General features: G+C 44.8%; 1 protein-coding gene across 3 annotated transcripts in view; it reads left to right on the top strand.

The window, feature by feature from the left end:
• Nucleotides 1-17,937, top strand: part of LOC139229318 (probable G-protein coupled receptor 153) — an 89,868-nt gene that overhangs the window by 56,105 nt on the left and 15,826 nt on the right. For all 3 annotated transcript variants that reach the window (XM_070861009.1, XM_070861010.1, XM_070861011.1), the window contains 2 exons: nucleotides 11,806-11,995; nucleotides 12,771-12,955. In XM_070861009.1, the coding sequence (XP_070717110.1) occupies nucleotides 11,806-11,995; nucleotides 12,771-12,955 (375 nt within the window). The remainder of the gene's footprint in view (nucleotides 1-11,805; nucleotides 11,996-12,770; nucleotides 12,956-17,937) is intronic.

Genomic DNA, 17,937 nt, shown 5'->3' with positions numbered 1-17,937 from the left:
CTGGTTCTTTTACCAATTACCTAAGTCTGTGTCCTCTGGTTATTGAGCCTCCTGCCAGTGAAAGTAATTTCTCCCTCTTTACTCGTAAATCCTCTCGTAATTTTGAATGTTGCACATGTCCTCTCACAAACTGTAACTTTGGTCGTTCATGGACCTTAGCTGTATACCTGGAGCCAGTTTTGTGTTAGTTCTGCCACCTACAGGATTGTTCCTTAATTCCACTTATATTCCCATATCCATTACTCCTGCTGTATCCTTAGATTTCCATAAACAGTCTTCACTACTTACTATGTCGCCTCTAACTTGTGGGATTTAGTATTCATTGCAAGAGATGAGTACTTCATCATCATCATAGGCAGTCCCTCGGAATCGAGGAAGACTTGCTTCCACTCTAAAAATGAGTCTTTAGATGGCTGAACAGTCCAATACGAGAACCGCAGTCCCTGTCACAGGTGGGACAGATAGTCGTTGAGAGAAGGGGTGGGTGGGTCTGTTTTGCCGCACGCTCCTTCCGCTGCCTGCGCTTGATTTCTGCATGCTCTCAGCGATGAGACTCGAGGTGCTCAGCGCCCTCCTGGATGCACTTCTTTCAGGGCTGCCTTTGGCCAGGGACTCCCAGGTGTCAGTAGGGATGTTGCACTTTATCAGGGAGGCTTTGAGGGTGTCCTTGTAACGTTTCCTCTGCTCACCTTTGGCTCGTTTGTCGTGAAGGAACTCCGAGTAGAGCACTTGCTTGGGAGTCTCGTGTCTGGCATGTGAACAATGTGGCCTGCTCAGTCATAGTGCTTCAACCTCTCAAGTGAACGGTCTAGGGCTCTGCAATATTCTTTATGCATTTATATGTTTGAGCGGACAGAGATATAAGCAACAAAAGCGATTCCAAACATCAGGAATTTAAATTATGAGGCGAGATTAAGGTGGTTGATCTAGCGTCTTCAATGTAGTAATACGTCCCAAGGACTTCACAGGAGTATTATAAGACAAAATATTTGACACCAAAGGAGAAATTAGGGCAGGTGGTCAAAGAAGTAGGTTTTAAGGAGCGTATTAAAGGAGGAAAGAGAGGTAGAGAAGTTTAGGCAGGGAATTCCACAGCTTAGGGCCTAGAAAACACAAGGCACGGCCACCGATGGTTGAGCGATTATAATCAGGGATGCTCAAGAGGGCAGAATTAGAGGAGCGCAGATATCTCGGTGGGAGGGTTGTGGGGCGGGAGGAGATTACAGAGATAGGGAGGGGCGAGGCCATGGAGGGATTTCAAAACAAGGATGAGAATTTTGAAATCGAGGCGTTGTTTAACTGGGAGCCAATGTAGGTCAGCGGGCACAGGGGTGATGGGTGAATGGGACTTGGTGCGAGTTAGGACATGGGCAGCCGAGTTTTGGATGATCCCAAGTTTATGTAGGGTAGAATGTGGGAGGCCAACCAGGAGTGCATTGGAATAGTCAAGTCTAGAGATAACAAAGGCATGGTTGAGGGTTTCAGCAGTGGATGAGCTGAGGCAAGGGCGGAGAAGGGCGATGTTATGGAAGTAGAAATAGGCGTTCTTAGTTATGCCTCAGATATAGGGTCAGAAGCTCATTTCAATGTCAAACATGACACCTAGGTTGCGAACAGTCTGGTTCAGCCTCAGACAGATGTTAGGGAGAGGGTTGGAGACAGTGGCTAGGGAACGGAGTTTGTGGCGGGAACCAAAAACAATGGCTTTTTTCATGTTTTATTCAGAAAAAAGAAGACTTTAGGGTCTACCAAATTAGAGTTTTCAAGATTAGGAAGAGGATTGGCATGGTTGACCCAGGAAAAGTTCATTATTTTCAAATACCTGGAAATCTAAGTTACAGTTGAGGAAGATGGGAAGTCAGGCAGAACTTTATCACCCAACGGTTAAGAGGTTTGTAGAATAAGTTACCAGGGGACCTTAAATAAAGAGACAATTAGCTTCATTTCTGGAGCGATAAAGGAATTGAGGGCTGAGAAGGTGGGCAGGTAAGGTTAGAACATAAGAATTTATAAGAAGTGGAAAAGGTCATTAGGCTAAACAAACCCATCCTTTATTATAGATCAGCTCACCTACCTGAGTTGATCAATTAAGCTTGTTGGGGCTAATGGCCTCTTCTTTATCCCGCCTGTGTTTCCTGCTCCCTGTTAGCTTCTAATTATGATGGATTGCTGGGTCAGTTTTGTGTTACTTTCTTTTGTACCCTCGTTTATTTTTAGTCTTCTGCCTTTTCAATGTTGCTGCTGATTTGAAAATGTTAAAAGAATACCAGTCTGAAGAAGTATCCCACTGAAGTCATTCAGCACATAACAATACTGCCCGATATTTCCTGTACCACATGCATATGACATTTCTATAACTGTGTTTTTATACCAAGCATTTTGCTCAGACAAAAAAGCATAACAAAAGAGTGATATTTATTATCTAGCTTCCGTTTAAAAAAAAAGTTGTTGAATTTAAAAAAAAATGATCAAGAGATAACTGTGTTAAATATCAGTGAAATAATTGGGCTAATCCCTTTAAAATAACAGGACAATTAATAGTATATGAACAAGTATGACTTAATGGGTAAATCAAGCACAAAGCCATATTAACCGGATAGATATCAGGTTTGATTCCTGGGCGGAGCCAAGCTGGTATCAGTCACAAAAGCAGTGGTGTTCCATAATTGGCCTCAGGACCTCATAATCTAAGGAAGAGAATAATGATCCAGGGTCTGTGTTCCTGATTGCTATCAAGTAATCACAGCTAGGCCGGGTATGTGGCCATTGGCTAGGGACAAGATAAAAGTTGGCCGAAATGGCCTCTATAGACGCATTGAACTCCCAAGACTCAGCATCCTGCCTCATGCTTGAAGAATGACCACTACAGTGAGGTATCTGAGGCCTCTGGCATCAGTGGGTGGGGGGGATCTGTAACTCAGCAAGAGTCCGTGCCTTCAGGAAAGGAAGGGAGCAAAGGGGGAGAAAGCTAAACTTTCTTTCCTCCTTCATCTTAATTCTCTCCCATTGCCCATCATTCCCTGGTGGGTGAGCTGTTCCCAGATTATTGCCGATGTTACTTGACATACAACTGCTGTGGAAGTACATGAGTGCTTCCCTGGTTGACACACCTCCATTTCCAGCCCCCCCTCCCCCATCCCCCCCCACCTCCCCCGCCATTCTTCTTCCAGCACTGATTGATGAGAAACGGCTGAACTCTGCTTAGGTGCACCCTGCAGCCTGGAAGGATTGGGTGATGGTAATAGAAACTGCAAAGCCCTCGTGCTCTTTGTGAGGCAGGCTGTGAATGATCTGGGTTTGTTAGTGTGCACAGAGGCTGGCTCTGTGAGCGCAGTGCACCAGGCCATCACCCGCCCAGCCTGAACATTGCAGCACAAGGGCCAAGCATTCCTTATGTATTCGTCAAATGTTCTGCTACATAACCTAAAGAACACAGACAAGTCAAAATTGTGTTGTGTTCAAAATTATGAGGGGTTTTGAAACGAGTACATAGGGAGAAACTCTTTCCGCTGGCAAAAGGATCGGTAACCAGAGGACACAGATTTGAGGCAATTGACAAAAAACCCACCAATAACAACTTGTGTTTATATAGCACCTTTAATGTAATGAAATGTCCCAAGGCGCTTCACAGGAGTATTACGAGATTTTAAAAAAATTTGCCACCGAGCCATATAAGGAGAAATTAGGGCAGGGGAAGCTTGGTCAAAGAGGTAGGTCTTAAGGAGCGTCTTGAAGGATGAAAGAGAGGTAGAGAGGCAGAGAGGTTTAGGGAGGGAGTTCCAGAGCTTAAGGCCCAGGCAACAGAGGGCATGGCCACCAATGGTTGAATGATTATAATCGAGGATGCTCAAGAGGGCAGAATTAGAGGAGCGCAGAGGGTTGTTGGGCCTAAGGAGATTACAGAGATAGGGAGGGGCGAGGCCATGGAGGGATTTGAAAATAAGGGTGAGAATTTTGAAATCAAGGCGTTGCAACCAGGGGAGAGATGAGGAGAATTTATTTCACACAGCGAGTTGCTATGATCTGGAATGCGCTGCCTGAAAAGGGTGGTGGCAGCAGATTCAATAGTAACTTTCAAAAGGGAATTAGATACAGAATTGAATAGAGCGGGGGAGTGGGACTAATTGGATAGCTCTTTCCGAGAGCCAGCACAGGCACCATGGGCCGAATGGCCTTGTACTATGCTGTATGATCCTAAACGCAAAGTATGTTTCTTATTACTATTTTAAATTAGGAAAAAACCTCATACCTGAGATGTTTATCGCCATATTAGTTCACTTTATATCCACTTTTTTCACTCTCCCTATTTACTGACTGCTCCACGGGATGTGCCTGATCCTTTACTTCAATAGCACAATATTGACTCATAGGGAAAGAGCGGGGGGAATGGGACTAAGTAGATAGCTCTCCCAAAGAGCCGGCATATACACGGTGGGCCAAATGGCCTCTGTCTGTGCTATGCATTCTATGATTCCCAGTGTCCCAGCCAATAATCCTCCCTCATCCAATACCATAAAAAAACAGATTGACCAACTTGTAGGATCTTGCTGCATGCCAAATGGCTGCCCTGTTTGTCTAAATAACAATAAACTTCAGAGAAATTGATTGTCTGCGAGGCTCTTTGAATTGTTTCTGAGAGACGTGATGAAGATAAATACAAGTCTTTTATTCTGCAGCTGACAGAAATTAGTCTTTTTGTTCTGCCTGAAAAGAACTTGTCTGAAAAAAGGTCATACAATGTTGTCTTGCCGACCTGTTTGCTAGATCTGTCCTTCATTTTCTCTGTCTCAGTCTGAATCTCTGTCTCGCTTGTTATCTTTGGCCTTCTCTCATTATGTGGCTGAGTGTCAAATTTTTCAGTACAAAATTTGTGCTGAAGAAGGAATTCTGGCACTGGGAAATGGAACACTTTCCATTTTGGGCAGGCACACTCAGTATCGGGCACTCCCAAATCCAATATAGCATGGTGGGATACAAGGTTAATCTTCCTCAACACTGCCCAAACATTGTCCCTGGTTTCCGACCTTGAAACAGAATCCCTACAGTAACAGTATTGCATTCTTTCTAGTTCACACACTGGCTGTTCTGTGGCTTTTCTGAGTGAGATTGCCACCTTAGTACCAACTAGGAACCATTTTGTGCTTTGGGCCCTGTAATGTATTTGCTTCATATGTTATTTGCGTAAGAATTCATAGAAACACATTTCTATTAAGAACTAGTTGGTTTATTAGCAAAGGCTTAACAATTATACTGCACATTACCAGTTCATCCACCAGGCTCACAACCACCTGCCTCATCATGGATCCCTTGAACCCAACTGGCTGGGGTTTTATTGAATCTGGTGAACATCACGTGACTGGCTAAGCCACTCCTCAACTCAACAGCTCTACAACTATTTTGGTCGAAACTTTCATTCAAGTGCCCCCTTGTTTTTTTTGAGGGCACCAAAAACACAAATTGACAATTGAACATAAAGGGAACCTTTGTCAAAACAAACTAAATTAAATCAAATTAAAATTCTGTTCCCAGTTGAAATGATGCACTCCAGTCCCTCCGGCACCCATCTCTTGCGGAAGGCCGCGAGCGTACCGGTGGACACCGCGTGCTCCATCTCCAGGGACACCCTGGCTCGGATGTAACCGCGGAAGAGAGGCAGGCAGTTGGGCTGAACGACCCCCTCGACCGCCCGCTGCCAGGATCGGCGGATGGCCCCCTTGGCCATGCCCAGGAGCAGTCCTACGAGGAGGCCTTCTGACCTGGCCGCTCCCCTCCGCACAGGGTTCAACACCTCTACAGCTATTTTGTTGTGAACAAAATCATTAAAACAAGTGCCCCCTGATTAAAGGGGGGGGGTACACTCCAAGTACTTTCAAACAAGTGCCCCCTTGTTTTTTCTTTGAGGGCTCTAAAAACACAAATAATACAAGTGCCCCCTGGCTAAAAGAGGGGGGGGTCACTAAAACCGGCACAATAAGCAAATTAAATTTTAGACAAAAAACATCAAATTAAAATTTGGTTGCCGAGGGTGATGATGCACTCCAGTCCTTCCAGTGCCCACCTCTCGTGGAAGGCCGCGAGCGTACTGGTGGACACCGTGTGCTCCATCTCCAGGGACACCCTGGCTCGGATGTAACCACAGAAGAGAGGGAGGCAGTCAGGCTGAACGACCCCCTCAACCGCCCACTGCCTGGACCGGTTAATGGCCACCTTGGCCAGGCCCAGGAGCAGTCCTATGAGGAGGCCCTCGGACCTGCCCGCTCCAAACCGCACAGGATACAAACCTGTGAGCATACTCACAGGTGCATGAATTGCAGGCCAACGTCCACTCAGAACTGAGTTGGGTCTGCTCCAAACACATGTCTTGTAAGACCATTACAGCTCAGAGGAAACTTTTGTTCATCCCGTACAGAAACCCCCCTGCATTGGATTTCCTTGATTTCAATCAGGGAAAAAATTGGTCAGTTTCTATAAGGGGGGGGGGGGCAAACTTTAACAACAACTGTACACCTGGGGAGCAAGTTGAGAATATACTCTTGTGAAACTCTTGGAAAGCCAGTCCTCAGAGGCGTAAGTCCAGCAGTTAACACCCAGTATCCCTTTATTATCAGCAGCCCTGCTGGGTTTGAACATGTTTTAATGTCAATTTGGGGAGTCTGACCTTTTTCATTGGTCAGTATTCAGCCAATGAAACCCTTCTAAAGATTGCTCCAAAATGGGCACACAGAGCAAGAAAACAGGAGAATGGAAGTTTGTAAACTACAAAAAAAGTTTTAAAATTATAGGATAGAGTCTACTTGATAGAAAAAGAGTAACATTAAAATAAAATAGGAGAGAAAATAGGGGGATTAAAAAGAGATGACAGATTACAAGTTAAGTGTTTGGGCCTTTTTATTTTAATAGAAAGTTGAGTTTTAGGTGAATAATTTAGTAGTTTGAAGTTCATATCGTGGCAATAAGTCAAGGTGAGCACACTGCATCTACCTACTTGCACATATTGGCTGCTACACTGCCTTCCTGTTCACCATCTCCTGGTCCTACACTGTTAAGAACATAAGAAATAGGAGCAGGAGTAGTCCATTTGGCCCCTCGAGCCTGCTCCACCATTCAATAAGATCATGGCTGATCTGATCTTGGGCACAGCTCCACTTCCCTGCCCGCTCCCCATAACCCTTGACTCCCTTATCGCTCAAAAATCTGTCTATCTCCGCCTTCAATGACCTAGCCTCCACAACTCTCTGGGGCAGGGAGAACTCCTCAGATTTACAACCCTTTGAGAGAAAAAATTCCTCCTCATCTCAGTTTTAAATGGCCGACCCCTTATTCTGAAACTATGCCCTCTAGTTCTAGATTCCCCCATGAGTGGAAATATCCTCTCTGCATCTACCTTGCCGAGCTCCCTAATTATCTTATATGCTCAGAACCAACCTCTTTGACCATGCATTCAGTCTCCCTTACTTACTGCTAGTGCCCCTCCTGTAAAAAACCTAAGGATGTTTCTGAATGTGAAAGAGGGTTATAAATACAAGTTGTAGTCACTGTACAAAAGCAAAGAAAAACAGTCAGCACAGGTAGACAGGAGTCTCCGTGCTGGTGCCCTGCACACTGAGTATCGGTCCTTTACTTTAATTCCTCAATTTAAAAGAAAATGCTACTATTTCCTGTATCTGAGTCTCAGCAGTATGATTGGTGATGCCGTCTACATTAATGTTAAATGTGTTAACCATGTCAGCATTGGCTCAATGGTAGCACCCTCACCTCTGAGTCAAAAGGTCGTCAGAAATCACTCCAGAGACAAGCTTCGGTGCAGTACTGAGGGAGTGCTGCACTGTCGATGGTGCCATCTTTCAGATGAGATGATAAACCATTTGCCCTCTCAGGTGGACGTCAAAGATCCCATGACACTATTTCGAAGAAGAGTAGAGGTGTTCTCCCCAGTGTCCTGTCAAAAAGAATTCTGGCACCAACATCTGAAACAGATTATCTGATCATATTCTCTCATTGTTGCTTGTGGGACCTTGTGCACAAATTAGCTGCTGTACTTCAAAGGCTGTCAAGCACTTTGGGATGTCCTGAGGTCATGAAAGGCGCTATACAAATGCAAATAATTTCTTTCTTTCACAGTAGCTTGGCCTGTTTTCTAACATATTAATGCATTTAATGTAGAATGGAGAAAGACCAAAATGAAACCAGTAGGAATCATTATTGATTAGTGTGCTTGCACTGAGGTCAATGGGAAAGCTCTGCACTGGCCGGACTGATCCCTGACACATGGGGAGCTGCTCAAGGGTGTCAGGAGCCAAACATTGCATCCCAGAATGTCGCTGCTGGAGTTCCTCAAGGCAGCAACCTTGGCCCAATTTTTTTCACTTCCTGACCCCTCAACGCCTGTCCACCATCTACTAGGCCGAAGTCAGGAGTGTGATAGAATACTCATCACTTGTCTTGATGGGTGCAGCTGCAACAAAAAGCTCAACACCATCCTGGACAAAGCCGATTGCCAGATCGGTACCCCGGCCACTGAGCTCCAATATCCACCCCCTCCACAACCAGCCCGCTGTGGCTGTACTGTGTTGTAGCTGAAGGATGTGTTGCAGCAACTTACAAGACTTAGCACCAAGATAAACAAGAGCAGCCAGATCTTGGGAACACCATCACCTCCAAACCTCAACCATGGTGACATGGACATCTAGCACCGTTCCTTCATTGTTGCTGCATCAAAATCCAGGGATTCCCCACCTTGCATCATCCTGGGAGCACCATCACCACATGGACTGCAGCGGTTCAAGAAGAAGGTCACCCACTAGGATGAGCAATAAATGCGGACTTGCCAGCGACACACACGTCCTGAGAACCAATAATAAGAACTTCAGAAGCTTTCAAATGGAAACCACAGTATCAGTATATCATACTAGCTTCCTTCTGCTCACTGTACAAATCAGGACATCACATGCCCATCCACACCCCACCCCACATTTTTAATGTTATGTTCCAAGCTGCGTCACGGCATTTGCCTCCAGGTGAGACTGTCTCATGTTTTCTCTTGAGGCTGGATCATCTTGCTAACTAGCTGTAGAGTGAGATAGGTCACAGCCCTGGGCTGGCTGAGATAGCTCAATTTATTAAGCACGCCATCGAAGGTGATAACAGCATCAGAGAAGTCGAGATAAAGTGATTAAACTCATCTACCTTGTGTTTAGTGTATGCATCAGAGAGGGCAGTCCCTGAACTAAATATGATGGTCACTGCTGGAGTCATTGGCTACACTACTGCCTTCTTGTATTTTCGTAACAGTGCTTTGTTGTTCTATGACTCACTGACATGCCTTTGATACTTATTTCTTAATCCAATATTATCCTCATTGGTTTCACTGCACCCACTAGCAAGGCCCCAGATCATGAAGGGATGAGTCACTTGTTATTATGAAGGGCCTGGCATTGTGAGCTGTGATCTCTGCATGGCTTTTATTATTGGACTGAACTTTAAATCCATCAGTCTTGCAAGTAATCATTTTAAGTAACTCTTCCTTAATAACAACTATTTTCTTTGATTTATGATTTTGTCTAGCAATAGTTCTGATAAGGGTTTTCTGAGTTCAACATGAAAGATTTTGTGAATAAACAGAATCCATTAGTGTAATAGGAATTGATATCTTGTTCAGACCAACGAAACTGTGCCGACAGTTCTCTTCATAAATTCTTCCTTACAAAATGGTAGTGACCTGTATGGGTGCTATAATTGACTTACATAAGAACTTAAGAACATAAGAAATAGGAGCAGGAGTAGGCCATTTGGCCCCTCAAGCCTGCTCCGCCATTCAATTAGATCATGGCTGATCTGACCTTGGTTTCAGCTTCACTTCCCTGCCTGCTCCCCATAACCCTTTATTCCCTTATCGTTCAAAAATCTGTCCATCTCCACCTTAAATATGTTCAATGACCCAGCCTCCACAGCTCTCTGGGGCAGAGAACGCCACGGATTTACTGAGAGAAGAAATTCCTCCTCATCTCAGTTCTAAATGGGTGACCACTTATTCTTAAACTATGTCCCCTAGTTCTAGATTGCCTCACGAATGGAAACATCCTCTCTGCATCTACCTTGTCGACCTCCTCAGTATCTTATATGTTTCAATAAGATCACCTCTCATTCTTCTAAACTTCAATGAGTTTTGGTCCAACCTGCTCAACCTTTCTTCTAGTTGACAAGGATTGAACTTGGTTGAGCTGCTCCCCCAGCCTGCCAACATTCATTGTCAACTTTCATAAATGAAGGATGGCCACTCGACCAGTGTACTAGATGGGCATCCAGCATCTGTGGAATCGTATCCCCTTGATGAGTTACTATGGTTAGAAGATGAGGAGAGGGGAGAACATTGGTAGTGTGAGGGGTACAATGTGGCTCCAAATACTGTGCCCTGGATTGGGTTCATGCTGATGATTCGCTAGTTTGATGAATTGCCAACATCAACCAAGCTGGGCATGGGGAGGAGCAGAGTGGAGTTTGAGTGCTATCCCCAAGGGAAGGAAAGAGATTGAGAGCCAACCAAGGCCTGTGTAATGGGCCTGCTATTGGCCATTTACAAAACAGCATTGGTGAAGGCTGAAAATCGCAAGATCCTGGGATAAAGTGCAGATGAGAAGGGTCGATCGACATAGCTTCACAAGTCAGTCCAAAAAGAAACCATCTACAGTTTCCCCCATCGGCAATCAACTAATTCTTGAATGACTTCAAGGTTTTTGCCTCCATTACCCAACCCAGAAGACGTAATGAAGGCGTTCTACCCTAACCCAAACCTCACCAGTTTGAACCTGTACCGCATGTTCTGCTGTTATAGATTATCTGCACGTATGTGTTCTGGCCTGACAGGATTTTGTATCTTGTCCACCCATCCGGTCAGAAAGAGGAAAAAGCGAGAAATCGAGCTCTCTGTTCAAAGGTGATTAGAAACAACATTGATTGTAGCCTCCTTATTCAAACCATCATTCATCTTATTTTTCATGGACTGTGAAGAGACCTTGATGGAGAAAGGGGTTGTTTTTGGCATCATGTAGTCTCACCCTTGCTACAATGCGGTTGTTTTCTATGGGAGTTACAGTCCTTATTGCTGCTCTAAAGAGAGGAGGCCCTCATTATCTGGAGAATAAGATCCAGAGGAGAGGGCCTTGATGCACTAATTTAAATTAAGGAGCACCGTGTTATAGAAGTGGTAACTAAGGGATGAATATTAATAAGTGTGATTTCTTCAAAAGGAATCCAGTTAAGGAGTTAGGTGTCAAAACTATTCCAAATCGCACCCGTCGCCACCAAATCATTTCTATCTTTATGTTAAAGATAAAGTTTGTGCTGCAGTCCCCCAATGGCTAAATGTGCACTTGAGTCGTATAAACCGGGAATTCCCAGTCTGCGTTGGGTCAGCTCATCTGAGTTTGGAGGGCAAGTGACAGTTGGTCTTCAACATTAGAGACAGGAAAACACAGCCAGGATCTCCATTCCTACATTGTCCCCAGGTCTTCTGACTGTGTGCGGATGTCAGAGTGAAGACAGGACCAGGTTCACCTGCGATGTCTGTTGACACTCATAGCCTAGGCTCGCACATGAAGAATGGCCACTTGGGTAATGCACCAGATTGTGGCCAGTGTCTGCGGACCTGTACCCCAATAGTGCCCTTCAATAAAGGGGAGGGGGGGGGGGAGGGAAGAGGCAATTAAAGGGGAGAAAGAACGAGCATTGTGTGATTGAAGATATAACATCAGTGTTTGAGAGTATTCCTGAGTTCTTCTGATTTCAAGTAACCTTTTCCTTTTGTAGGTGTTGAGCTTTGCAAGCCTCAAGTACGATACCTCTTACACTTGGATGGTGCTGTGCTTCCTGTGGTGCTCCATCGTGCAGTCTATTCTTCTGCCATTGTTCCTTTGGGCTTGTGACCGCTACAGGGCTGATGTGAAAAGTGTCTGGGATAAATGTGTGGCTATTATGTCCAATGATGACATAGATGAAGGTAATCTTCCTTCTTTATTGAATATTATCATATGGTTCACTTCGAGTGGTGTATTGGATTTATCTTCTTGTTGCATTCTAAAATGCTAAGCCATATGTGATATCGTGTCCAGCCTAGCTTTTGCCCATGTAATGTAAATTTTATCTATCTAAAGTCTTTGTCCCAGTTCATGTGAGAACCCTGTGAGGTGTACACCCAATCCATGCAGCGCCATTGTCTCATACGTGGCTCAGTATGTGCAGCTTCGCTGCGGAGTACACAATCCAGTATGTGCAGCTTCGCTGTGTGGTACACAATCCAGTATGTGCAGTGCCTCTGTGTGGCAACCTGTCCCTAGTCTGTGATGCTTCCCTACATAGGACATGGTCCAACCCCCTACAATGCTGCAGTGGATGACCCAGTCTGGGCAGTGTTCCGGTGTGATTCTCTCTGCATAGCTCCACTGCATAGTGTGCAGGGCACGGCCTGATCCATGCAAAGTCCATGAGTTGTGCAGCACCTCCGCACTGAGCATGACCCCATTCACGCAGCACTTCTACGTACTGCACAGTCTGGTCCATCATTGTGCTGACATCCCCTTGTAAACATAATTGTTTAGTCAGCCGATTCCCTCCCATGTATGATGCACTGTTACGCTCCCTTGTAGTGTAAAACACGTTTATTTTGCAATTACTTTTTAATTTAATTTCAAGTTTCATTAAGGTTGCCTTCTAAGAGAAGACATGTTCCAGATGGAGCTTTGCACAATTTTGAATCAGAAGTAATTCTGTTGCAGAAAACAGTCAAGATGGAGCAATTCACCCTGAATCTTTCTATGAAAGGCCCTACGATTATAACTGCACCACTGAGATTCTGACAGTGGATCGCATTGCCAAATATGATTTTTCAGCACTGGAGAGGGGAGTTCCACAGGTGTACTCAATGCGAGAGATGCAAGAGGATAAGATGCAATATTTACAGGTACCTGTCTAAACGTAGGCTCCAGACACTAAAGTGACTGTTGGTGTTATTCGGGGTTACACCCTCACTATGCTGTAGAATCAAAATAAACCATTTGCCTTCAGTTTTTCTCATTCTGCTCGTTGGCTATGGTCATCCACCTCTCTACGATCTATCGAGATTAGGGGGGCAAAATTGCCCCGTGCCCCGTTTGGAGTGCACAATTTAAATGAAATGAAAATTTCGCGTCCGGCGAGATGGGCAGCTAAATGTCTTGGAATTGGAGTCAAAAAAATCTGCGGCGTGGCACGGGAGATGTAATTCACCTCTGGGGGGCGATAGAGAGGTGGAAGACGGCATGGCGCTCAACACCGCCCTGATCACGTCACAACGTCCCTCCCCTTTTAAAGAAGAAGGCCACTGTGAACCCTGCAGCCACTTTCCTGGCATCCACTGGGCCAGCAAAGAGGTTTTGGCCGGGCCAGTGGCCTGGCACACAAGAGGAGGTGCCGAGCTACATGTTTGTAGCCTGGCCGAACCAACGGCCTCCATTGTTGGGCCGACTGCAAAGATTGGCTCACTTAGAAACATAGAAACATAGAAAATAGGTGCAGGAGTAGGCCATTCAGCCCTTCAAGCCTGCACCACCATTCAATAAGATCATGGCTGATCATTCCCTCAGTACCCCTTTCCTGCTTTCTCTCCATACCCCTTGATCCCTGTAGACACGAGGGCCATTTCTAACTACCTCTTGAATATATCCAATGAACTGGCATCAACAACTCTCTGCGGCAGGGAATTCCACAGGTTAACAACTCTCTGACTGAAGAAGTTTCTACTCATCTCAGTCCTAAATGGCCTACCCTTATCCTAAGACTGTGTCCCCTGGTTCTTGACTTCCCCAACATCGAGAACAATCTACCCGCATCTAACCTGCCCCGTCCCATCAGAATCTTGTATGTTTCTATGAGATCCACTCTCATCCTTCTAAACTCCAGTGTATAAAGGCCCAGTTGATCCAGTCTCTCCTCATGTATCAATTCGGCCATCCCAGGAATCAGTCTGGTGAACCTTCACTGCACTCCCTCAATAGCAAGAACGTCCTTCCTCAGATTAGGAGACCAAAACTGAACACAATATTCCAGGTGATGCCTCACCAAGGCCCTGTACAACTGCAGTAAGACCTCCCTGCTCCTATACTCAAATCCCCTAGCTATGAAGGCCAACATACCATTTGCCTTCTTCACCGCCTGCTGTACCTGTATGCCAACTTTCAGTGACTGATGAACCATGACACCCAGTCTCATTACACCTCCCTTTTTCCTAATCTGCCACCATTCATAATATTCTGTCTTCGGGTTTTTGCCCCCAAAATGGATAACATCACATTTATCTGCCATGCATTTGCCCACTCACCTAACTTGTCCAAGTCACCCTGCAGCCTCTTAGTGTCCCCCTCACAGCTCACACCGCCACCCAGCTTAGTGTCATCTGCAAACTTGGAGATATTACACTCAATTCCTTCCTCCAAATCATTGATGTATATTGTAAAGAGCTGGGGTCCCAGCACTGAGCCCTGTGGCACTCCACTAGTCACTGCCTGCCATTCTGAAAAGGACCCGTTTATCCCTACTCTCTGCTTCCTGTCTGCCAACCAGGACTCTATCCACATGAGTATATTACCCCCAATACCATGTGCTTTGATTTTGCACACCAATCTCTTGTGTGGGACCTTGTCAAAAGTCTTTTGAAAGTCCAAATACACCACATCCACTGGTTCTCCCTTGTCCACTCTACTAGTTACATCCTCAAAAAATTCCAGAAGATTTGTCAAGCATGATTTCCCCTTCATAAATCCATGCTGACTTGGACCGATCCTGTCACTGCTTTCCAAATGCGCTGCTATTTCATCCTTAACAATTGATTCCAACATTTTTCCCACCACTGATGTCAGGCTAACCGGTCCATAATTACCCGTTTTCTCTCTCCCTCCCTTTTTAAAAAGTGGTGTTACATTAGCTACCCTCCAGTCCATAGGAACTGATCCAGAGTTGATAGACTGTTGGAAAATGATCACCAATGCATCCATTATTTCGAGAGCCACTTCCTTAAGTACTCTGGGATGCACACTATCAGGTCCTGGGGATTTATCGGCCTTCAATCCCATCAATTTCCCTAACACAATTTCCCGCCTAATAAGGATATCCTTCAGTTCCTCCTTCTCACGAGACCCTCGGTCCCCTAGTACTTCCGGAAAGTTATTTGTGTCTTCCTTCGTGAAGACAGAACCAAAGTATTTGTTCAATTGGTCTGCCATTTCTTTGTTCCCCATTATAAATTCACCTGAATCCGACTGCAAGGGACCTACGTTTGTATTCAATAATCTTTTTCTCTTCACATATCTATAGAAGCTTTTGCAGTCAGTTTTTATGTTCCCGGCAAGCTTCGTCTCGTACTCTATTTTCCCCCTCTTAATTAAACCCTTTTGTCCTCCTCTGCTGTATTCTAAATTTCTCCCAGTCCTCAGGTTTGCTGCTTTTTCTGGCCAATTTATATGCCTCTTCCTTGGATTTAACACTATCCTTAATTTCCCTTTTTAGCCACAGTTGAGCCACCTTCCCCGTTTTATTTTTACTCCAGACAGGGATGTACAATTGCTGAAGTTCATCCATGTGATCTTTAAATGTTTGCCATTGCCTATCCACCGTCAACCCTTGAGGTATCATTTGCTAGTCTATTTTAGCCAATTCATCGAACCATCGAAGTTACCTTTCCTGAAATTCAGGACCCTAGTTTCTGAATTAACTGCGTCACTCTCCATCCTAATAAAGAATTCTATCATGTTATGGTCACTCTTCCCCAAGGGGCCTCGCACAACAAGATTGCTAATTAGTCCTTTCTCATTACACATCACCCAATCTAGGATGGCCAGCTCCCTGGTTGGTTCCTCGACATATTGGTCTAGAAAACCATCCCGAATACACTCCAGGAAATCCTCCTTCACCGCATTGCTACCAGTTTGGTTAGCCCAATCAATATGTCGATTAAAGTCACCCATGATAACTGCTGTACTTTATTGCATGCATCCCTTATTTCTTGTTTGATGCTGTCCCCAACCTTACTACTACTGTTTGGTGGTCTGTACACAACTCCCACTAGCGTTTTCTGTCCCTTGGTATTCTGTAGCTCCACCCATACAGATTCCACATCAACCAAGCTAATGTCCTTTCTTACTATTGCATTAATTTCCTCTTTAACCAGCAATGCCACCCCGCCTCCTTTTCCTTTCTGTCTATCCTTCCTAAATGTTGAATACCCCTGGATGTTGAGTTCCCAGCCTTGGTCACCCTGAAGCCATGTCTCCGTGATGTCAATTACATCATATCCGTTAACTGCTATCTGCGCAGTTAATTCGTCCACCTTATTCCGAATACTCCTCGCATTAAGGCACAGAGCCTTCAGGCTTGTCTTTCTAACACACTTTGCCCCTTTAGAATTTTGCTATAATGTGGCACAGATCAGGGAGTGAACCTGTGATGTTACTGGTCCAAATAGGCCACTTCCACAGTTAACAGCACAATTGTGAATTGGCCAATCAGGGGATCATGCCCCATGGCTCCTTTAAGGCATTTGAACTTGTCTGTGACAACGGTTAACTAAAAAGCGCCACTTTGTAAACAAATTATTTGTTAGTCAAAGATTGCTTTCAATTTTCAGGAGTATTTTCTTTCAAATTAGATTTTTCTTCAAATTTTATTTTTCCTTCCAACGTTTTAGTGTGACAATTCCCTTTTAAATGCTTTGAATTGTGGGCAATCAACTTTAACAAGCTCTGCACATTCCACCTGACTCTGGATGACTGTATCATGTGCAGTAGGGGGGTGGGGGTTACACAGACGGACATCAAACTTGTAAATATAGTTCTTTAATCAGGTTTGCTAGGGCACAGTGGGTAAGGTAAGATATGTAGCCTGGAAAATTGCCTGTTCTTTTAAGGATTTGCAGAGAGGAGCTATAGGGCCATCCTAGAGGAGTGGGGGAACATCTGAGATGATACTCCATTAATGCCCTTATTTAATGGCCTGAATGCCAGTGTGGTCTTTACACTCAAGGTCACACACCGGTTTATTCCAAAACTCACTTGCAAAAAAAGCTTATGGAGATTACTGGTCCATACATTTATGCGGGAAAGCCTCTCATTAAGCATGGCTTCATGCCAGATTCAATCATAGAAAGTAAAGGTTGTCCCGCATCTGGTAACAAAGGAGGTACCACAGCTAGACGTACAGGGGAGGGGGGAGGTCGATATTCAGCCAATGATAGTGAACGTTATGGATCCAAGACATTAGATATCCTAACCAGTAGGTTGACTGAATTTAGCTTTGACTATTAACCCTTAAATAAGGACGTCCTGGTAGCCACTACCTGATCCCACGGGCTACCTGTGGCCCAGCTGCCCATCACCTGTGGCTGCATGTGTTCCTGGGCTTCTATTCGGGGCTGTGGGATATTCGCAGATCTGAGATTCAGTGTTGTTTGCACACCTTCTCCTGCTGTCTAATGAAACAAAAAAAAATGAAATAGTTTCCACGAGCAAGAGGGTTAGTAACCAGCAGACACAGATTTAAGATAATTGGCAAAAAAGCCAGAGGGGACATGAGGAGAAATCTTTTTTCTCCATCCGAGAGTTGTTATGATGTGGAATGCCCTGCCTGAAAGAGCTGAGTCACTATCAACTTTCAAAAGGGAATTGGATATACACTTAAAAAGGAAAAAGTATAAGGGCTACGAGGCAAGAGCAAGCGAGTGGGACTAATTGGTAGCTCAATCAAAGAGTTGGCACAGACATTGTCATGTATTCAACTATCATTGTAACCCATGTATAAGCTGACCTAAGTTGTACACCTTGAGAACATTGACCACAAGGGGCGAACTTGTGGGAGACTTTCAGGTATAAAAGGGGAAGCTCCACCCACCTTCATCACTTGAGGTCTTGGTAATAA

Source organism: Pristiophorus japonicus, chromosome 18 (assembly GCF_044704955.1).
Source record: "Pristiophorus japonicus isolate sPriJap1 chromosome 18, sPriJap1.hap1, whole genome shotgun sequence".
Taxonomy (NCBI): Eukaryota; Metazoa; Chordata; class Chondrichthyes; family Pristiophoridae; genus Pristiophorus; species Pristiophorus japonicus.
Note: the sequence above shows the minus strand (reverse complement) of the source record. Positions and strands in the feature narration are given on the sequence as shown.